This window comes from Thamnophis sirtalis, unplaced genomic scaffold (assembly GCF_051295495.1).
Source record: "Thamnophis sirtalis isolate CommonGarterSnake01/CBP01778 unplaced genomic scaffold, rThaSir2_p1.2 scaffold_1, whole genome shotgun sequence".
NCBI lineage: Eukaryota > Metazoa > Chordata > Lepidosauria > Squamata > Natricidae > Thamnophis > Thamnophis sirtalis.
In genome coordinates, this window is record NW_028261381.1 from 183,763,362 (window position 1) to 183,785,377 (window position 22,016).

The 22,016-nt window shown below is 57.9% G+C and overlaps 1 protein-coding gene across 1 annotated transcript; it reads right to left on the reverse strand.

Moving 5' to 3' along the window:
* Window positions 1–215: 215 nt before the first annotated feature.
* On the reverse strand, window positions 216–20,346 carry SLC5A5 (solute carrier family 5 member 5). Its single transcript, XM_087703422.1, has 16 exons — window positions 20,191–20,346; window positions 19,116–19,564; window positions 11,928–11,993; window positions 11,502–11,553; window positions 10,858–10,925; window positions 10,557–10,711; window positions 9,463–9,603; window positions 8,196–8,325; window positions 7,463–7,551; window positions 7,255–7,367; window positions 6,187–6,257; window positions 5,552–5,638; window positions 4,899–5,104; window positions 2,279–2,382; window positions 1,751–1,821; window positions 216–603 (listed from the first exon to the last, which is right to left on the reverse strand). The coding sequence occupies exons 2-16, from the start codon at window positions 19,491–19,493 to the stop codon at window positions 406–408; spliced, it is 1,929 nt and encodes a 642-aa protein (XP_087559548.1). The 5' UTR covers window positions 19,494–19,564; window positions 20,191–20,346; the 3' UTR covers window positions 216–405.
* Between the last annotated feature and the right edge of the window lie 1,670 nt (window positions 20,347–22,016).

The following is a 22,016-nucleotide window of genomic DNA, read 5'->3' on the forward strand; positions in this document are numbered from 1 at the left end:
ACCACCTACCACGTCTCCAAACTACGGTTCCCAGCCTTCCCTGGGGAAGCCCAGAAACCGGCCACGAAGGGGGTCTCGGCATTTCTCCACCACTTGCTACTTTTCAGAAAAGGGTGGACTATGGACTTGGAAAGAGCCGGGGGGGGGGGGGCTTCCGTTTTCTAACGCAGAGAAGTATTGTCCGGGTAGAGGAGTCCCCCGCCCCCTCTTGGCTGCGTGTGTGTTTTGCACAATGACACACCCCTGTCTACTTGGCATGGGGCCCTCAGGAGCGGCTGGCGTAAGGCAGACGCAGGGGAGAAACGGCCCCCGGATGAGGAATGTGTCCGTCCACTTAGGGAGGGGTCTTTGCCTTCATCCCTTGGAGAGTCCGATGTCCTTCTGCTCTCCCGCCGCCCTCCGGCCCTAGACGCAGGTCTCTCGGAGGAGGTGGAAGCAGCCGTGGTCCAGAGCCTGGCAGGTGCAGACGGACTCCGCGGAGCCCCTGGGCAGGGCCGCCTCCCCCGCGGCCAGCAGGCTCTTCTCCTCCCCCCCGAAGCCAAGAGCCAGGGAGGCCGAGTCCAGCGCCTCCTTCTGCGGACCAGCAGTGTCCTCCTCGGGGGTCTGTGGGGGGGACAGGAGAAGAGGGGGAGTCAGCCCCGGGGCCTCCCCCACCCGAGTGAGGCCGACCGTCCTTCCGCTCGCCCGGAAGCCAAGAGCAGCTTTGGAGGGGGGCGAAGGAAACGCCCTCCGTGTCTGGGCTAAGACCCTGGGCCGCTTCCCCAGCCCTCAGGAGACGGGTGGGAGACTCTTCCCTTTCAGAACAACCAGAGTTTCAGCTGGGAAACTGGGACCATCCTAGACCAGTGTTTCTCAACCTTGGCAACTTGAAGATGTCTGGACCTCAACTCCCAGAATTTCCCAGCAGTGGTTAGGACAGTGTTTCTCAACCTTCTCAACTTGAAGATGTCTGGACTTCAACTCCCAGAATTCCCCAGCCAGCGAATGCTGGCTGGGGAATTCTGGGAGTTGAAGTCCAGACATCTTCAAGTAGCCAAGGTTGAGAAACACTGTCCTAAACCATCCTAGACCAAAACCCCAGGGGGTTTCTGGAAGCCTGGCGCTCTGACAAATTGGCCACCAATGGGACACCTACATCCCGTGCCAAAGAGACACTCAACAAGCCGAAAAGTGAGCAAATAGATCGAAACTCTTCCCCACCAGCCACCAGGACCCAGACGGGTATAGATTAGCTCCGGGATTAACATCAGGGCAGCAATCAAGAAGTAAACCATATCCCATCCCGGGGGATGCCAAAAACCCCGACAGTAAACAGCCCAAGCGAAGCACTTGCAAGACACGGAGAGGGTGAGACACAGAGGACACCAATCCTTCCTCCCTACTAGCACTGATGATGTTGCCTAGTTGGGCCGTGAAATGTCTGCAAGGAAACTGCCAGGTGGAGAGAGCAGCCAGGAGCCCCTCGTCCAGCCCTGAGCTGTCAATCTCCCCCTTGATTGATTGCCCAGCCTCCCCCCCTGCAGAAACGCAGAAGGACGGTCCCTGGATCGATGGGGCAGCCCTGTTGGGACGTTGTCAAAGCCAGGAAGGCCAACCTCCTTTGGGGGTCCCCAGAGAGCCCGAGGAAGGGGGCTCCTGCGTTCCCAGGGGCCTTATTGGAGGAATGACGGATCCTCCAACTCCCAGGGCAGAGGTGGGCTTCGTCCCCCCCAACCTTGCTCAGCCCCAGCCCTCTGGCCCTCCTCCCTACCGTCTCCAGCGGCCTCTTCATGACATCCCACCACAGCACCGCTGGGCGCTTGCTCCCCTCGCCAGCAGGGCCTGAAAGAAACCCCCGGGGAAGTCAGGAAGCCCCACCAGGCCACGCCCGGCCCCTCAGCCCAGCTGTTCCAGGGCATGGGGAGGCCCCTTCTGGCCCTCAGGCCCAGGGCCCTCCTGGCAGGCAGAGGCTGCTCCCCGGGGCTTTCCAGGGGTGCCAAAGAGGGCCTGGGTCCCCTTGTGCGGCTGAGCAGGGGAGAGTGTGCTCAGGACACCCCTTTTCACTCCAGCAGAGGGGAACTGCGGGCTGAGGACGCCCAGCCACTGAAGCTCCCCACCTCCTCCTCATAAAACCTAAGGCTGGAAGGGGTCCGAGAGATCATCTACACCCACCCCCTGCCTGGAAAGACCGCTGCAGCAGCCTCTCTCCGGCTCTTCTGCTCCCCTCGGAGGGTCCTTGAAAGGGTGCCCCGTCCCCACCAGAGGGGCCCTCGCCGGGCCGCCCTGCCCGCCTGCTTACCTTTCAGGCAGCTGGTCAAGAGCCCAGCAGCCACCGTGCTGAGGGTGCCCAGGGCCCCGTAGTAGAGGTAGGAGATGGCATAGAAGTCGTCTGCAATGGCCGGCCTGCAAGGGATGCCCCTTGGTCAGCGGCCTTGGGAGTGTCTGGAGCCCCCCAGCCATGAACCTCAGCACTGCCACCCCCTCCCCTCCCCTGCCCAGCCGGGCTCCCCCTGGCAAGCTTGTCCTTCCCCTGGGCCCTTGGTAGGCTCTGCCTCCCTCCCTCCCTCCCCCCCCGTATCTCTCTGGATATCTGTCTGTCTATCTGTCTATCTATCTATCTATATCTATCTATCTATCTATCTATCTATCTATCTATCTATCTATCTATCTATCTATCTCTATCATCTATCTATCTATCTATCTATCTATCTATCTATCTCTATCTATCTATCTATCTATCTATCTATCTATCTATCTATCTATCATCTATCTATCATCTATCGATCGATCGATCGATCTATCTATCTATCTATCATCTATCTCTATCATCTATCTATCTATCTATCTATCTATCTATCTATCTATCTATCTATCTATCTATCATCTATCTCTATCTATCTATCTCTATCTATCATCTATCTATCATCTATCTATCTATCGATCGATCTATCTATCTATCTATCTATCTATCTATCTATCTATCTATCTATCTATCTATCTATCTATCTATCTATCTATCTATCATCTATCTATCATCTATCTATTGATCTATCTATATCTATCTATCTATCTATCTCTATCTATCTATCTATCATCTATCATCTATCATCTATCGATCTATCATCTATCTCTATCTATCTATCTATCTATCATCTATCTATCTATCTATCATTTATCTATCTATCTATCTATCTATCATCTATCAATCGATCTATCGATCTATCTATCATGTATCTATCTATCTATCTATCTATCTATCTATCTATCATCTATCATCTATCTATCTATCTATCATCTATCGATCGATCTATCTATCTATCTATCATCTATCTCTATCATCTATCTATCTATCTATCTATCTATCTATCATCTATCGATCGATCGATCGATCTATCTATCTATCATCTATCTCTATCATCTATCTATCTATCTATCTATCTATCTATCTATCATCTATCTCTATCTATCTATCTCTATCATCTATCTATCATCTATCTATCTATCTATCTATCTATCTATCTATCTATCTATCTATCTATCTATCTATCATCTATCGATCGATCTATCTATCTATCTATCTATCTATCATCTATCTATCATCTATCTATCGATCTATCTATATCTATCTATCTATCTATCTCTATCTATCTATCTATCATCTATCATCTATCGATCTATCATCTATCTATCTATCTATCTATCTATCTATCTATCATCTATCTATCTATCTATCATTTATCTATCTATCTATCTATCTATCATCTATCTATCGATCTATCTATCATCTATCTATCTATCTATCTATCTATCTATCTATCTATCATCTATCATCTATCTATCTATCTATCATCTATCTATCTATCTATCTATCTATCTATCTATCTATCTATCTCTATCTATCTATCTATCTATCTATCTATCTCTATCTATCTATCTATCTATCATCTATCTATCGATCTATCGATCTATCGATCTATCGATCTATCGATCTATCTATCGATCTATCGATCTATCGATCGATCTATCGATCTATCGATCTATCGATCTATCGATCTATCTATCTATCTATCATCTATCTATCTATCTATCTATCTATCTATCTATCTATCTATCTATCTATCTATCTATCATCTATCTCAGCTGGCTGGGGAATTCTGGGAGTTGAAGTCCAGACATCTTCAAGTGGCCAAGGTTGAGAAACACCCATCTATTTATTTTAAAAACAGATGTGGAGACTAGATTCCTAGAGTGGAGATGAGGGATTTGGGTGCTAAAACATATGAAGAACGGTTGCAGGAACTGGGCATGGCTAGTTTAATGACATGAAGATCTAGGGGTGACATGATAGCAGGGTTCCAATATTTGAGGGGCTGCCCCAGAGAGGGGGGGCTCAACATATTCTCCAAAGCCCCCGAGGGCAGGACAAGAAGCAATGGGTGGAAACTCATGGAGGAGAGAAGCAACATGGAACTACGGAGAAACTAGTAAGAAAAATTAACCAGTGGAATGACTTGCCACTAGAGGTTGTGGGTGCTGCATTACTGGGTTTTTTTAAGAAGAGACCGGACATCCGTTTCTCAGAAATGGAATATAGGGGCTCCTGCTTGAGCAGGGAGCTGGACTAGAAGATCTCCAAGGTCCCTTCCAACTCTTCTTCCTCTGTTATCCTGCTTCGCTCTGGCACACGAAAACCCCCTATTTTTATTCCTTACAGCGAATGGAAACCAGGCTGGGGATTGCTCTCCCCCAGGGGGTTGGAAAGGGGTGGAGGGGCTGGAAGGGGCTGGAAGGGGCTGGAAGGGAGGGGCAGGGCAGGAGGAGGCCCACAGAGGGTGCCAGTCCGGCTTTGCGCGTGAGGAGAAAACCCCAAAAGGGGAACCGGGGGGGGGGGGCGGACTCTGGAGGGTGGCCCTGCTGACCTCTCTGGCTGCTCCAGGGGTGTCTGGGGGGGCAGCGGCCCGTAGAGCAGGGTGCTGTTGGCCCCCTGGGAGACGTTGTAGAGGGGGCAGAGGTCTGCGTAGGAGGGCAGGACGCCCATGGTGCTGGCACTGGGGGGGTAGAGGGTGCCCCCCACAGCGACCCAAAAGGAGAGGAGGAAGCCGAGGCCGAGGCCGGAGAAAACCCCCTGGAAGGGAAGAGAAAGAGGCTCCAGTCAGATCCTGCTTTGCCCCTGGGGGAGGGGGGACAGGAGGGGGGAGGGGGCTAAAGGCTGGGCAGGAGGGGGGGGACGTATTCCCACAACTGTTTCTGCAGCCAGACTCACAGAAGCGGCTTCGTTCAAGCCCAGGAAAGCAGAGGCAGGAAGCCAGGTTGGCCTCCCCCCACTTGCTCCTTATTCCCCCCCCCCCAATAGCTTCCCAGATGTCAAAATGGACCCTCCCTTTTCTCCCCCCAGCAAGCCCAGGAGCCCCACCTGGAAGACGGCTAGTCCCCCACCCTCCAGAGCACTGACCCCCCCCCCAGGTCTGGATCCTGTCCTTGCCCCTCCCCCCATTGGTGCTGCCCACTGGTGGCCAGAAGCTGGGCCACCACACACACACACACACACACACACACACCCTGTGGGACTCACCCAGGTGTTGCAGGTGGGGAAGAACATTCCCAGGATGAAGGCGCCCAGGAGGGGCCCACTGACCACCCCCATGACCGTGAAGGAGCCCTGCCGGAGAAGCACAGGAGGCAAAGGGGGTGTGTGTGAGGGGGGGGGCACTGAATTAGCCCACCTGACAACCGCGGCCCCTCCCCAGGACACACAGGATGGGCATTGGGGCAGTCATAGGGAGGAGGGGTCTCGTGGGAGTGAGAGGGGGGCCGTACCCCCTCCGGCCGCTTCTCCAGTCCATTCACCAAAAGGTTACGGGGGGGTCTCCAAAAGGAACAGCCATCATGGGGAGGGGTCCGGGAGGGGGGCAGGAAGCTCTAGCACTGCTCCCATCCTTGTATTTGCGTGGCCATAATTCCCCCCCCCCAGATCCAGGGCACCATTCAGAGAATGGGACCCCTCCCTCTGGCACCCCCTGCCCTCCCCCCACCAGAGGAGAGGGGGCACTTCTGGGGTGGGCAGCTGGCTTTTCCCCCAGGCAGGGTCTCTGCTGCTGTCGGGGAAGGAGAAGAAGAGGGAAACGGTGGACGGAAGGGGGCAAATGGGGAGGAGGGAGGCAGTGCGAGGCCCACAGGGGGTCTTCTCGAGGGGGGGGAGTTGCATACCTGCAGCACCCCCCCTCCAAGCAAGGACGAAAGAGCCGCCACGGTGATGCAGGCAGTGCCGTAAATTAAGGCTAGAAGGAAACAACAGACACGCACAGACCTTAACCGGAAGCAGAGGAAGCCTGGGGGGGGTTGGGGGGGTCGGGGAGGGGGGTACACATGGGACCCACTTCCAGGCAGGTTGTGGGTGTCTGAGCCTTCCAAAAGACAGAAACACTGGGGGTTTTAAAGTCCTCATGTGGCAGGCGGTTCCCCTGGCTGTCGACCCCCATGCCCGGGAGCCTGTACTTTTGACCCACTGCCCTCCTCCTGCCTTCAGACGGGGATTATCTTATCTCCCCTCTGACCAGCTCCTGTCTTCCCTGGCACGGGAGAGAACCCGGAGGGCGGGTGAGGCGCCAATGCCACCCTGGAGGCCTTGGGAAGGGCCCACGTGGGAAGCAGCCTTCGCGGTGAAAAAGAGGGGGGGGAAGCTCTGGAAAGAGGGCGGAGGAGGAGAGCAAGGGAGGTCCTTAGGGGACCGGAGGCTGAAGCACAACGAAGGACGGTGGCAGGAACCGGGCACGGAGCCTCCAGGGAGGAGAAGGGCCAGGGGGGACGGGCAGCAGCCTTCCAATATCTCAGGGGCTGCCCCAGAGAAGAGGGCGTTGAGTTATTCCCCAAAGCACCAAAGAAGCAACGGGTGGAAACTAACCAAGGAGAGAAGCAAGGAGGAGTTTCCTAAGAGTGAGAATAATTAGCCAGGGGAACTCCTTGCCACCAGAACTTGTGGGTGCTCCAACACTGGAGGCCTTTACGAAGAGACTGGACAGACCTTTGTTTGAAATGGTGTAGGGTCTCCTGTTTCAGCAGGGGGCTGGACTAGAAGACCTCCAAGGTCCCTTCCCACTCTGTTATTCTGTGCTCGGCTCCATCCCCAAAGGAGGGTGTTTCCAGGTGGCCCCCTCCCCCAAATCCTCTGGGATTCCCTGGGCCTTGACGCTTGCACCCCTCCCCCTCCTGGTTTTCCACCCAGAGAAAGGAAAGGGGGGCTCCCCCTTTCAATGGGGCCCCCTGCCTGTCACTCACAGAGCCCCTTGGAGACCAGGGCGAGTTTCCGTGGCGACAGGGTGGGCATCTTCGGCTTGATCAGGTCCTCCATGGTGACGGCCGCCATGGCGTTGATGCTGGTGGAGGCCGTGCTGCGGAGGAGGAGGGGGGGGCGAGAGGGCATCAGTGGGGGGGGGGGGCAGGCTGTGGCCTAGCAAAGCCTCCGCCCTCCATCCCGGAGACTGACCTCAAAGTGCCACTGTAAGCGCAGGCCAGGAAGAGGCCGGGGACCCCCGGGCAGCTCTCGAAGATGTCCAGGACCAGGTAGGGCATGTACTGGGAGGGAGGAGGAGGAGGAGCAGCCGTGAGTGGCAGAATGGCAAAGCCCCCCTCGGCCGCAGGGCACAAAAGGGAGGAAGCGCCAGCCGAAGGAGAGACCGGCTGAATTCTGGGCTACCCTGCCCTGCGCAGGAGGTTCAGTTTTGGGGTAGAGGAGAGGGGGGGGTGTCTCAGGGAGGGGCCTCTGCACAGGGGCAGCAGCAGGAGGAGGAGGAGGAGGAAGGGGCATCCGATGGGGGTCTGTGAATGGCCGGGTGACGCAGGGGTTGGCAACCATGGGGGAGAGGTCGCCCTCCCTCTCTGGACTTCAGCCCTGGCACCACTTGTGCTCTCGTGCCTAAGTGCCAACTGAGTCTGCCTCTGTTTCATTTGGGGGGGGCAGCAAAGTCAGCACAGGGAGACGAGCGGCCTTGGCATCCACTTGCTCTTGAGCCCCCCCCCCATGCCCCTCCCTCAAGGCCTCCCCCTCCTCCCCAAGAAGGGAACCCTCTGCCCGGGTGCCCCCCACGGACCTGGCAGCCCCGCTCTGCCCTTTGGGGGTTCACCTAACTCTCCTCGCCTTTCCTCCGCCTGCCCAATCCCCCCCCGCCGGCTTCTCTGCCACGCTCTGCTGCCCCCCCCCCCGGATGAAGGGGCCGTACCTGGTCAGGCGCCGAAATATATCCGGCCACGAGTGGGTCGCAGTCCTTGTAGAGCGCAAACATCACAATGCCACAGCCGACTGCGCAGGAGACAATGACGAAGAGCCCCACTTGGTTGACCAGGAGGGCCCTGGAGGGAGGGGGGCAAGGAGAGAGGTTAGGCCCAGGCGGGAGGGACGCCCCCCCCCCCCTCGGTCAGTGGGCAGAGGGGGCCTGAGGGACGGAGGGAGGGAGCCCTCCAGTCACACCGAGCGGGGAGGGGGTGGAGTGCCTGGGCACAGCCCTCGCTTGGCCCCAAGATGGCAGGAGAAGGCGGGGGCATCGCACTCCCCCTGCCCACGTTGCCCCCCCCACATGGGATGTGCCCCCTGCCTCAATCCTACAGATGCTGCTGCTCCCATCAGCCCAGCTGTGGCAGGTTCTGGGCTGCCCCCTCCCCCGGCAGCACCACCTGCCCACCTGCCGAAACTGGACCCCCCCCCCAGAGCCTGCCTGGACCCCACCCCTCTGCCCGGCTGCCTCCACAGCCACGAGGGTCGTCCCACACCAGACGGGCAGCAGAAATGAATAAGATAAATAAAATTATGCAGCGGCCCAGAACATGGCCGAAGGGCCCAGGCAGGCTGGGGCGAGGAAGGTGGGGGGAGGCAGCTGCCCCCCGAAGGCTGGAGGGGGGCTGCTCTCCCTCCGCTCCCGACCTTCCCCTCCCCCTCCTGCCTGGTGGCCCAGGGCCCAGAGAGCCTGGCCTGGAAGGACAACAGGCCTTGGTGGGCAGAGGCCGAGCGCCCCGGGACCACCCCCCCGGGACAGGGGTGGCTGAGGGGTCTCGCAAGAGAGAACGCCCACCTGCCTCGCTTTGGGCACTCAGACGGGGGGGGGGGGAAGCGGCTGCTGGGTGAGGCCGGCCTCCCTCTGCTGATAACCACAGCAGCCGAAGAAAAGATAAGGAGGGCCGCAATCTCCCTCCTCCCTGGGCAGAGATGGCCTCCAGCCAAGCCACCCTGGCACAGCCTCTCGCCCCATTCCAGTGGGCAGCCGGGGGGGTGGGGGGATGACCATGCTTGGCTTTCCCATCGTCCACGCTGCTTCCGGAGCAGCCCCAGTGACGGCCGGCAGGAGGCTGCTGGTGACCCTCAAAAGATCACCCGGGGGCCCCTCAGAGCCCCCCCCCCGGTTTCAGGAGAGCAGCTGAAAGCCCCCAGCCTTTGAGCGGAGGGATCCCCAGGAGGGAGGTGGGGCGGAAGGGAAGCCCCTTGGAGCAACTCACAGCTTCGCTTCCTTCTCCGTCTTGCAGGCCACGTAACGCTGGACTTGGGCCTGGTTGACCCCGTACATGGACAGCCAGAGCAGCGTCCCTCCGAAGAGGAAGGTCCAGAACGTGTACCGGCTGTGGGGGTCCAGGCTGAAGCTGGAGAGGGAGAGAGGGAGAGTCAGGAGGAAGGGGTGTCTTCAGGGGCATCTGCCAAGCGACATGTGGCTAGACCTCATGAAGTTTTGGACACACACATACACCCACACATGGAGGGAGGGAGAGAGAGAGAGACGGGGGCTCCTGGGGGAAGGGGCTGCAGCTTTAGATTTCCTAAAAAGGAACTCAAAGTTATTTGCCTGACTTCCATTGTTTGGGAATAGGGATAGTTCCCCCCCCCCCCCAATTGAAAAAAAAATATCTAAGGGATCCACCTTGAAATGTAACCCTCCAATCTCCTTAATTCTGGGAGATTCAGGAAGAAAGAAAATGATCTCGCATTCACTCATTCACACTCATTCCTCATTCATTCGTTCACCATTTCATTCCTTCACTTCATTCCTTCATTCATTTCTCCACCTCCCCTAAGTCAGTGTTTCTCAACCTTGGCCACTTGAAGATGTCCGGACTTCAACTCCCAGAATTCCCCAGCAGTGGTTAGGACAGTGTTTCTCAACCTTGGCCACTTGAAGATGTCCGGACTTCAACTCCCAGAATTCCCCAGCAGTGGTTAGGACAGTGTTTCTCAACCTTGGCCACTTGAAGATGTCCGGACTTCAATTCCCAGAATTCCCCAGCCAGCGAATGCTGGCTGGGGAATTCTGGGAATTGAAGTCCGGACATCTTCAAGTGGCCAAGGTTGAGAAACACTGCCCTAAGTGACTCAGGTGAAAATGGCCCCATTCAGCATTTGGGGTCCCCTTTTCCCTCGTTTGAGTGCTAGGTCAAACCCAGGGGACCCCCATTTGCTCAGCCGCCATCGTCACCCTAACCCCAAGCCCCCCCCCTCCCGTCCCAGCAGAGGACTCGAAAGGGGGGCTGGGGGAGCCGCCTGCAGCCAGGCACCGTCCGCCCCAATTTCCCCCCCCCCGAAGGGCGGCAGCTCCACCTACTCTGCCAGGTTGACCCTGGAGTGGTTGTAGGCGATGGAGAGGACCCGGCCCGGCCCCCCCACCAGCAGCGTCCCCTGCACCAGGATGGCCACGAAGCCGGACAGCATGACGAAGACTTGGAAGACGTCCGTCCAGATGACCGCTTTCATGCCCCCCTAGGAAAGAGGGGGAGTCCGGCTCAGCTTCTCCGGGGAGACCCCCTGGGGCTTGGGGCAGAAGCCCAGAGGCAGCCCGCAAAGCCTCTGGGGGGGGTCAGAGGGAGGGGTGTGCAAGGCCAGAGGCGGATCCCCCTTGGACTCACGATGGTGGTGTAGAAAGTGCAAATTGTGCCAGTGGAGAGAAGTGAGGCCCAAATATCCAGACCGGTCACTGGGGAGAAAGAGGAATCAGAGATCTTCCCAGCTGGCCTCGTCTGCAGCAGAGAAAGGGGGGGGCTCTCTTCCCAAGGAGAGGGCCGGGGAGGGGGCACAGCTTCCCCTACAAGGGCAGAGGGGGGCACAGCTGGCACTGCTGGCCGTCTTGCCCGGGGCTGGGAGCTAGGTCATCTGCCAGGGGAACCTGATCCCTTTCGACCTCTGGATGGAGTCCCTGAAGAGGACGGAGGCCCTTTCCTGCCTCAAGGCCCTTTCCTGAGTCAGGTGGGCTCAGTCCCAGGGATGGCCAGAAGGCCCAAAGCAAATCAGATCTAATGGAGTTGAGGCTCCCTCTGATGACACCCCCCCACCCCCACTGGGCTCAGGAACTTTCCTTGGAGAGGGAAGCTGAAGAAGCGGGGGCCTTACACCAGCACGCACACGCGTGTCACACGCGTGTCAAGCCCCTCAGCATGTTGGGAGACTGGGCCTTGCCCTGGCCAGCCACGGGGCCTTCAGGTGAGTGATTGGGGGTGGGTGGGCTGTGAGAATCCAAGCCCGGTTCCGAGTGGGGAGCAGGGGGGGGACCCACCTTGGTTGAGGATCAAGGCAGGGGCATAGATGACGATTCCCGTGTACAGCACCTGCATGTGTGGGGGGGGGGGAGGAGAGGCTTTTAAAACAGAGGGAAGGGATGCGGGGGGGGGGGAAGTGCCCAACAAACAAATGCAGAAACAGACCTCCTGGCGTGTCCACAAGGGCAGCACCAGTGTTGGGAGTCCACGCTAGGAGAGGCCCTTCTCATTCCTTCTCTTCTTCCATTCCGAAGACCTGAATCTTGGGGGGGGGACCCAAGGGGAGCCCCCGATAGTCCGCGTGTGGGGACCGTTGTGGGTGAGGGGCTCTTTCTTCTCTTCCTTTCAGCCAGTGCTGAAGGAAGGAACCTCCCCCCCCCCCTCTCAAGGGCAGGGAGGGATTGTGGGGGGGGGGAATGCCAGCCACAATGCTGGGCACTTACCGTGGCAATGATGTACTGGATTGTGCCACACAGCCGGACCTTCTTGGAGAAGCGCAGCTCCAGGTACTGCCAAGGCAAGCGGGGGGAAGGGAGAGCTACTACAGATGGAGTCTTCCCAAAGGCCAAAGCTCCCAGGGAGGAAGGGGGGGGGGGCTGTGTGTGTGTGTGTGTGCGCGCGCGCGTGTGTGCATGCATGCCATGCCTCCTGGTCAAACTGGACTCGAAGCATTTGGAAACATGGGGCAGGGCAGGAGATTCTGCATCAGAGTGAAGTTCCTGGGATAAATGTCAACAGCTCCACCAGCCTCCCCCCCCCCGAATAAATGCCCATGCAAAAGAGGGGCATGGAAAGCAGGACACCCCCCCCCCGCGGTGTATTAATCCTGAAGCAATTTGTGCAGTATTTGTGCCAAGGATGAGGGGGGGGGCGCCAAGATTTCTCAGTGCTGAGGGCACCAGGGAGCCTCCATCCACCACTCTCCCCTCCCCTCCAAAGGGCAGAGGGGCGCTGGGCGGCCCCTGCCAGGACCCTCCTCTCGCCCAGGGGGGCTTTTGTCGAGAGGCAACGGGACTTTCCTGGATTCCCTTGAAGAACTTTCGCTTCTTCAGTTCAGTCGCTTCTCGAAAAAGCGAGACACGGGGGGCGGCAAGCGGAGCCAGGACCCTTCCCCCGCCGCCCCCCCGCCCGTATTTTGGTTATGCGTGCGCCACGGCCGCCAGGACTCCCCCCGCCTGCCCTGCCCTTCCGGAGCCCTGGGGGCGCAGAGCTGCCGTCGGGGCACGCGTGGGCCCGGCGCTGCGGGGGAGGGGCAGCCGTGGGGCGAGGCGGGCTGTTCCGCCCTCGGGAGGGGGAAGGGGGGATCAAGCAAAGCCGCAAGGAGGCCGTGCACCCCCCGCAGGCTATCCGTGCGCCCCCCCCGCCCCCTTCCAGCCCTTGCCCAGAGATCATCTCTGCCCCAGGATCTTTGCTCCTCGGTGAGCGTCATGCAGCCCCAACGCCCGGCTGATCCCAGAGGGGGTTGCAGACGCCCCCCCCTCCAGCCCCCAGGGCAGAATCCAGCCGCAGAGCCTCTGGGTCACTGAGGAGAGGCTGCTTCAGCTGATCCGCTTCCTCAATCAGGTCTTCCCCCACCACCCAACAAGAGCCCTGGGGCCCTGCTTCATCCAACCCCCTCCCCCGGCAGAAGGGGGAGGGGACTCGTATTTAAAGCCCAGGAGAGGAGCCAGGAAACCTGGATCTTCTGGCCTCTGCAATCAAAGCCCCCCCCCCCCGCTTTCCTCTTTTACACATGCCCCTCTCTCTGGGTGGCTTTGCCCTCTCTGCCATACCTGGGAAGGGCAGCCACACCCCAGCCAGGGAGCAGCCAGCAGGCTTTTGTGGGGGAGCGGGGGGGGGGGGGGGAGGAACTGCTGGGAAGCAGCAACCATTTAGGCAGAAACCGGGGTGGGGGTGGGGGTGGCAGGCTGGTCTGACTCCAGGGTTGCTCTCTCTTTACCCCTCCCCCGCAGGTCCCCCCCTCCCCGAGCTCCTGCCCCTGGAAAGCCCTTCAGTGCTGCTCCAGCCGGGCTGAGAGGCTGGAGAGGCCTTTGGGGTGGCGCCTGGTACCCATCTGAGAGCCCTCTAGGCACTTTGCCCCGTCCTGCATGGGGGTGGGGGGGCAGGGGAGAGTCCTGGAGGACTTTTGCATCCCTGCTGGCCCCCTTGGAGGAGCCCCTCCCCCCTGCCTCCAGCCACGTCCGTCTGGGGAAGATGCCCCCAGGGACAGGGGACAGCAGCTGGAAGGAGGCTAAGCAAGGCCCAAAGAAGAGCCAAGGAGCCTCAAGAGGCAGGGGGCGTCCTTTCCGAAGCCCCCTGGCACAAGCACCCCCACCCCCTGCTCTGCAGCCTGAAGAAATGGGAACTGCAGCCGCCAATGTCCTTCCTCCCTTCGCCCAGGAGCATCAGTTCTCCCCCACCCCAAGCCCTTTGCCCCCCTCCCACCGCCAGGACGGGCTCCCTCTCTCTGCTGCTCTCTCCAGCTCCCCAAATCTTTGGGGCTGGAATCGGGAGTGAGTCTCCCAACGCCTGGGGAGGTGCCCAAGTGCTGGGGGAGCAGCAGAGCTACAAGGGGGCTGGATGACCTGAGGGGCGAGGGGCGAGCTTTTTCCGGGTGCTTGGCTCAAACCCCCCTGGGGCTGAGAGAGGAAGCAGCAGAGGGGAACTAGCCAATGAAGGGTTGTGGGGGGGGGGGGACAGGGGGAGACCTTGGAGGGGGGAGGGGGGATTTTAAATTCCCTGTAGGAAAAGGGCTAATTTGGGGGGGGAGAGGCTGCCCCAGAAGTTACAGAAAGTCTCTTCTGCAGATCCCCATGCTGGGTGGGGAAACTTTCAAGGATTTCCCCCAACCTCTGGCCATCTTTTGGGGTGCCTTATGATTAATGGTCTCTCTGCTGCTGACATTGCCTGTGAGTGAGCCCCAAAGAGGCAGAGGGGGGGCCACTTGGCTAAAACGGGGGGAGTCAGGGAGGGACAGACAGGCGGCCTCTTCCCTCCCCCCCAAAACAACCCTCCAACTTGGGCAAAATGTCTCCAGGCTCCTTGGTCAACCCTCCACCCCCCCTTTCTTGCAAGGAAGCCAAAATGCAAGTGGGGGAGGGGAGAAGTGCCAGCCGGGCCATTTGCTGCCTCTGCCCAGACTGGCAGGAAACCCCTTGAGGGGCAGGCAGGGGCTTCCACAACAGCCCTGGGGAATTGCCCCCCACCCACCCACACAAGCAAGCCCTGAGGCGGTTCCTGCAAAGGGCTCATTTCTGGGGCCTCTCTGCTACTGTTGCGTGTGTGTGTGTGTGTGTGTGTGTGTGTGTGTCCCTTTCTGCCTGGGGCAGTGGGGCCAGAAGGGGCAATGCCAGGGGCCACAAAGGCTGAACGGGCAGGAGATGCCCAGGGCTCCTACAGGAAAAGCTGCCAGGCCATCAGACTACTGCAATGCGCTCTACATGGGGCAGCCCTTGAAGAGCATTCGGAGACTTCAACTGGTCCAGAACGCGGCCATGTGAGCGATTGTGGGTGTACCTCGGTACACCCATGTTACACCTATCCTCCACGAACTGCACTGGCTTCCAATCGGTCTCCAGATGCGCTTCAAGGTGCTAGTTGTCACTTATAAAGCCCTTCATGGTATTGGATCTGGGTACTTGAGAGACCGCCTGCTGCCAATTACCTCCCAAAGACCCATTAGATCACACAGGGCGTGACCCGTCAAAAGCGCGGACAGCAAAAGCGCAATCGACAAAATCGCGCCTTTGACGTCATCACAGCGCGATGAAAAAGATCGAAAAATTCAAATAAAAATTAATAAAAATTAAATTAAAGCAAGCCGATTCACATAAAGGTAAGGGTTAGGGTTAGGGTTAGGGTTAGGTTAAGGGTTAGGGTTAGCTTTAGAGCGTTAGCGTTAGTGTTAGGGTTAGGATAAGGGTTAGCGTTACGTTTTTCGTTACTTTAACGGTTAGGTTTAGGGTTAGGTTTAGGGTTAGGTTTAGGGTTAGGTTTGGGGGGCTTAGGGTAAGGTTTTTGCTTTATTTTTACATTTTTCGAACTTTTTCGTCGCGCTGTGATGACGTCACAGCGCGCTTTTGTCGAGCGCGATTTTGTCCTACGCGCTTTTGTGGTGGAACCCACACAGGGTCGGCCTCCTCCGGGTCCCGTCTACCAGCCAATGCCACCTGGCTACGACCCGGGGGAGGGCCTTCTCTGTTATAGCAATAGCAATAGTTAGGCTTATATACCGCTTCATAGGGCTTTCAGCCCTCTCTAAGCGGTTTACAGAGTCAGCATATTGCCCCCAACAATCTGGGTCCTCATTTCACCCACCTCGGAAGGATGGAAGGCTGAGTCAACCCTGAGCCGGTGAGATTTGAAGAGCCGAACTGCTGAACTGCAGTCAGCTGAAGTAGTCTGCAGTGCTGCATTTAACCACTGCGCCACCTCGGCTCTGTTGCAGCTCCGGCCCTTTGGAACGAACTCCCCGCGGAGATTCGGACCCTCACCTCTCTCCAGGCCTTCCGAAAAGCCGTCAAAACCTGGCTGTGTCAGCAGGCCTGGGGGTGATGAGCTCCCTTCCCCTCTCGACAGGTATGGTTGTTGGTCATTTTAATATGTGTATTTTGTACTTGTATGTTTCCCCTTCCCGTTTAAGTTGTTCGCCTTTTAGGGAATAGGGTGGCATATAAATAAAATAAAACTTAAACTTAAACAAACTTAAACTTCCCGGAGAAAGAAGGACAGGCATGTGTGTTGCCTTGTGTTGCTCCAGACCCACAAAGGCTCCAGGGTGAGGGCGGAGGGTCAGGCCGGCCTGAGGCCTCCTTCAGGGCCAGGAATCCGCTGACTCTCCCAGGGCAGATAAGCTGGAAGGACATCTGGGCTCTTCCAGGGTTCTCAGCTTCAGTGGGTGAAAGGCCGGCAGTCTTTGGGGGGATGGGCAGGCAGCCCCCTCCCCAGGCCAGGGTCCTCCGAGCTCCCCAACCATGAACTCTGACCCCAGGATTTCAGAAGGGCGGGGCACCCACTGCCCAAAGGGGAGGAGGGGTCTGTTTACCGTCCCGTCCCTCTTGACCGGCCCTGCCAATCGCCCCACTTCGCCCGGAAGGGGGGCCCTTTCCTGCCCCCCCCCAGTTCAATATTTATCCTAGTGTTGATCTTCCAAGTTTCCAAAAACAATTTCAAAGCAAGACGAAGGCAAAATAGGCAACCTGGGGGGGGGGGAAGAGGGGATCGTGAGCAGCAGCCGTGGGCTCCCTGGGGGGGGAAGGTGGGTGGGGTCTGTTTACTGACCTGAGTTATTTGGACAAAATAATAAAGGTGGGAAATAAATAAATATAAAGAAGATAAAGAGAAATAATAAGCCAGCTCCACCTCCCCCCCCCCCCGGCGAGAGTGACGCCCCAGGAAGTTCCCCTCCTCCTCACCCTCCTGACTTTTAGCCTCACCTGTGGTCAGCTGTGAGCAACACCTGTGCACACTTGGCTGCGAAATCTCTTCCTCTGAATGGAAGCCGCCTTTAGTGTGGCTTTGGCTTCACCCATATTTGCCCCTTTGGGACCAGAGCGATTTCTTCAGAAACCCTGGAGTGGGGCCGGGGGGGGGGGGGGGGGGGCTTGGGACCTTTCCAGGAAAGTGTGGGGGGAGGAGGAGGCCTTGCCCAGTGAGGCCATTCGTCATTGTGGTTAACCTCAAAGTGGCACCTTTTCTGCAGGGATCAGCACAAGCCCACAAACACCTGCGAAGAACAGCTGCTTCCCCCCCCCCCCGTTTCTCCTGCCCCTCAGCTCCTCCTCCCCCAAGCCCAGGAGGTCCCCTGGCTTTAGGCTGCAGGAGAGATGGGAACCAGGGGGGACCCCATTGCCTTCCCATGGGGGGGGCATCCAATCCTTTGCAGCTAACTCTGCACAGCTGGCACCGTGCACAGCTCCTGGTAGGGGGAGAAAAACCCCTGTATTTAGGGGGGGGTGTTTGGGGTTTTTGTTCTGCTCCAGTCCCAACTCATAGAGCTTCTGTTACTCTGGACAGTTCCTCTCGGAGCCCCCTGGCTGAAGATGGCACAACCCCCCCTCCACTCTGGGGCAGATTCCCCCTCCACTGCCCAGAGACCCCCTCCCTGGTCCCAGAGCTTTTCTGCCGGGGTCTCTGACTGGCCAAGGCCCTCCTGGAGGGACAAAAGGGTTGGCTGGGTGGATTTCCTGCCTTGTTGTTGTTATTTTTTAAACTGGCCGACAAACGATACAAAAAAAGGGAAAACATCCACAGTTGTGATTGGCAATAAACAATAACATCACACCCACAACCCGGAGGAGAGCAGCAAAACCAACAAGCAGGAACAACAACGTAAGAAAGGGGAGAAGGATGAAGTCAGGAGAAACAATTCAGCATTTTCCTGAACCCCAGCAGGGAGGGAGGAGGGGGCTGCCTGGCCCGGGCAGGGGGGCCATTCCAGCGCATTGATGCTTCCCCCCCCCAACCACATCCCAAGAAGCAGCGCCTCCTAGCCCACCATCCTCCCCTTCTGCAGGAAATCTGGGTGGTTGCTCTCTATGGAGCCCAGGGGCCCGGCCCAGTTCCTGGCAATGCCATCCTTGGGTTCTTCTGCTGACAAACCAGCCCCAGAAGGTGATTCTCTTCCAATGGGAAGAAGCCCCCCCCCCTGGTGAGCCAGGTCCAGAAGACCTTCCCCCCCTTCCACAAAAGCTTCCCCAAGCCCCCCACCCCGGCCCTGTATGGAGACCCAGCGGGGGGGGGCAACCCAGCATTCTCTGCAGCCCCCTTTTTCTGGGCTCAGATGCCAGCCGGCCTGGGTGGAAGTCAGAGCTTCAGTCAGAGGATTTTCTGGCTCTGAGGCTTTGGTAAGAGGGTGTGTGTGAGTGTGTGTATTAATTGGCACCTTGTCATCTTTGCTGTGAGCTCTCTAGAGCAGTGTTTCTCAACCTTGGCAACTTGAAGATGTCCGGACTTCAACTCCCAGAATTCCCCAGCCAGCGAATGCTGGCTGGGGAATTCTGGGAGTTGAAGTCCGGACATCTTCAAGTTGCCAAGGTTGAGAAACACTGATCTAGAAAGATGAACAGGTTAAGCTGAATAAATCGGTGATGCTAGAAGCTTTTTTCTGTTTAGGCTCCACTGGGAGGGGTTTGGACAGCCTGGGGGCCCAGGAAAGAAGGGCGGAAGGGGGCCCCCACCCAGAGGCAGCCTGGCTGGGTCCCTCTGCCCAGGAGGAGAGAAGGACAAAGGGAACCAGGCTGGGAAGAGAAAGGGCTGTCTGGGGTGCCAGGACCCAGAGGGAAGGGGTCACCCCAAAGAAAGGGAAGCCTGAATCCAAAGGGAGGGGGAGGACGTGGGGTTTCAATTTAAGGGGGTCAGCATCCAGCTGACTTCACAAAAATCCCCCTCCACAAGAGGAAGGGAAACTGGCCTGGGGTTTCTTTCTGGAGAGGGTGGCCAGATTGGAAGACCCTCCACTTCCAGTCCCTCTCTCTCCTACTTCTTTGTTGATTTTAATGCAGTATCTTATCAGATTGTAAGTGGTCAGGAGTGCAAAATAAATTTAATAAATAAATAGATATTCAGAGATGGGCGCCGGATTTGAACACCCCCCCAGCCCCCCAACCATTCCCTGCTGGACCTCCCCCACCCCACCCCACCCCGCGCCCTACCTCGTAGGTGCTGGTGAGCCCCAGGCGGTAGAAGACGGGCAGGAAGAGGTAGGCGGTGAGCAGGGAGTTGAGCATCTGCCCCAGGCACATCCAGAGGAACTTCATGCCGTAGCGGTAGGCCTCGGCCGGGACGCCCAGCACCTGGATGGCCGACATGAAGCTGGCCGAGAGGGAGAGGCCCACCGGCAGGGCCGACATGGCCCGGCTGCCCGTGAAGAAGTCCTCGGGGGTCTTCTGGCCGCCCCTGGACAGTGCGTGGAAGAGCCCGATGCCCGTGGAGACCAGCAGCATCAGGCCGAAGACGCCGTAGTCCCAGAGGCTGAAGGTCCGCAGCTCCTTCTGGAAGGCGGCCAGCTCACCTGCGGCAGGGGCCTCCATCCCGCTCCCCTCCTCTTCCTCTCCCTGCGGGCGGGCGGTGGGCAGCGGCGGGCCAGAGAAGGCAGCCTCGCCTGGAGGGAGAAAGCGGGATAAAGTGTGGGGGGGTGGGGTGCCAGAATTCAGCCCAGCTCTGAGCAGCCCCCGGGAGGAAGACGGTCCTTCTTCTCCTCCCTCCGTTAAGGCAGAGGGAGAAACGGGGCAGAGGGGAGTTTTCCCTTCCGAATGGCCAAACTTGTGAAAGGAGCGGAGTTTTGGGCAGGGAGGAGAGGAGGAGGAGGAGGAGGAGGAGGAGGAGGAGGAGGAGGAGGAGGAGGAGGAGGAGGAGGAGGAGGACGCCTCCACAGGGGGGAGAAATCCCAGAATTGGGGCCGGACAAGAAAGGCCGACGGAGGAGTCAGCAGAAGGAAGTGGACATTCAGAGGGAAGGAGGGAGAATAGGGACCGTCCTGAAGATGAGACCAATAGGTGAAAGATGGATGAGACACAGACAGACCAACCCACGTAGTTAATAGAGACCAGACAGACAGACAGACAGATCGTAGGTAGTTAATAAAGACGAGAGACGGTCGGGTGGACAAACAGCCAGGAGAATAAAGATCGTGGAAGCAACCGGCGGAGGATCCCAGCAGCTGCCCCGTTGATCTGCGCAGCGGATTTCCATTGAATCCGTTGAAGACAAGATCTCCGGGAGGATCACCTGAAGCGGAGGAGGCGAGAAGGGAGCCGGAGAACGGGCAGAGCGCGCCGGGGAAGCGAGCAGGAGGCGGTGGACGCTTCCCTCCCCGACTCCGGAGCCTCCCGAGGGCGGAAGGCGAGCGCTGCGTCCGGAGCCGCGCGGCTTCCCAAGCGGAGGAGAGCGGGGCGCCGGATCGGAAGCTGCGGGCGTCCCGCACTCGGCGGCGCCTTAAGAAGCGCTCGGCCGTCGACCCGGAGGGAGGCGCCGGGGCGGGCGGGCGGGGGGTAGGTGGGAGGCCCGGCCTCACAAGGCGGGAACCGGACAACTTGTTACGGGCAACTGGCGGTGGGACACATTTCACGCGTCTATTTGACGGTTTCACCGAAATAAAACTCGTTTTCCCTTTCGCCCTCCCTTCCCTTCCCTTCTGTCCCTCTCCCCCCCCCCTTCCTTCCTTCCCACCGTTTCTTGGAGGTTCTCCCTCTGGTCCCGCCGCCCCTTGCCTTGCGGGGAGTTGGCCGTGGCGAATAGTCACCGAGCCCACAAGAGGAGCCCCGCCGGAGGGCAGCGCCGGGCTCCCGCGTGTGCTCCGCCCCAGACGCCCCGAGAGCCATTCCGGTCCCGCAGCTGCCACCGGCCAGATGGGCTTTGTGGTCCCGGTCAGTGACGCCCGCCTGAATCAAGGACGGGGCGCCCCGGCGCTCCGCGACGTGGACGGGCTGGAAGAGGTATGGGGGGGGGGGCTTTGGCCGAAGAGGCCAAGCTTTCTGGGGGGGCTTTGGGGGCTGCCTGAACCATAGAAGGGCAGAGATCCTGAGGCCTTTTGGGGTGGAGGAGGGGCAGAAGTCCGAAGGAGCTGATTGGGGGACCCCTGTGGAGCAAGGCTGGGGGGTGTTTGAAGAAAGGAAAATGTATTTTTTTTTATAGTACAGATAGTCCTCGACTTACAACCATCTGTTTAGTGATCGCTCAAAGTTATAAAGGCACTGAAAAAGTGACTTACACTTACGACCATTGCAGATTGCCCATGGTCATGTGATAAAAATTCAGATGCTTGGCAACAGATTCATATTTATGACAGTCGCAATGTGCAGGGGAGGGGAGGGGGAAGAAAGAAGAGGCAAAGAAGAAAAGGGGGGTTTGGAGAAGAGTTGACAGATTTTTTTTAATTATTATTTTAATTTTTCCATCATGAAAGAGAATATTTAACAGATTAACAGAGTCGGAAGGGACCTTGTAGGTCATCTAGTCCAACCCCCCCTCCCAAAGCCTACACCATTTCTGACTGATAGCTGTCCAGTCGCTCCCATGGATGAAGCTCCAACAACCTCTAAAGGCAACTTCTCTTCCATGGGTTGATGGTTCTCACGGTCAGGAAATTCTTCCTTATTTCCAGGTTGAATCTCTCTCCTTGGTCCGTTCCCATCCATTCTTCCTTCTCTGGCCTTCGGGGGCTTTGGAGAACAGCGTGACCCCCTTCCTCCTCTCTGGGGCAGCCCCTCAAGTATCAGAAGGCTGCTCTCCTGTCTCCCCTGGTCCTTCTCTTCACTGGACCAGCCATGCCCGGTTCCTGCAACCGTCCGTCGTATGTTTCAGCCTCCAGCTTTGTATGTTTAGCCTCCTAATCATCTTGGTTTTTGATTTCTGGAGTTCTTGGCGTTGGAAAAGGACTAGCAATCTTCTACCAATAATGGAGAATATTTGTAGCTCAGGGTTGAATGGGGGGGGGTCCTTGGGGCTCTCTGAGCTTGTTCTCTTGCTGACGTTTCATGACCCAACTAGGCAACATCATCCGTGCTGGTAAGGGGTGGGGTTTGCTGTCAGTTTATATTCTGGGGTCCTGCCTG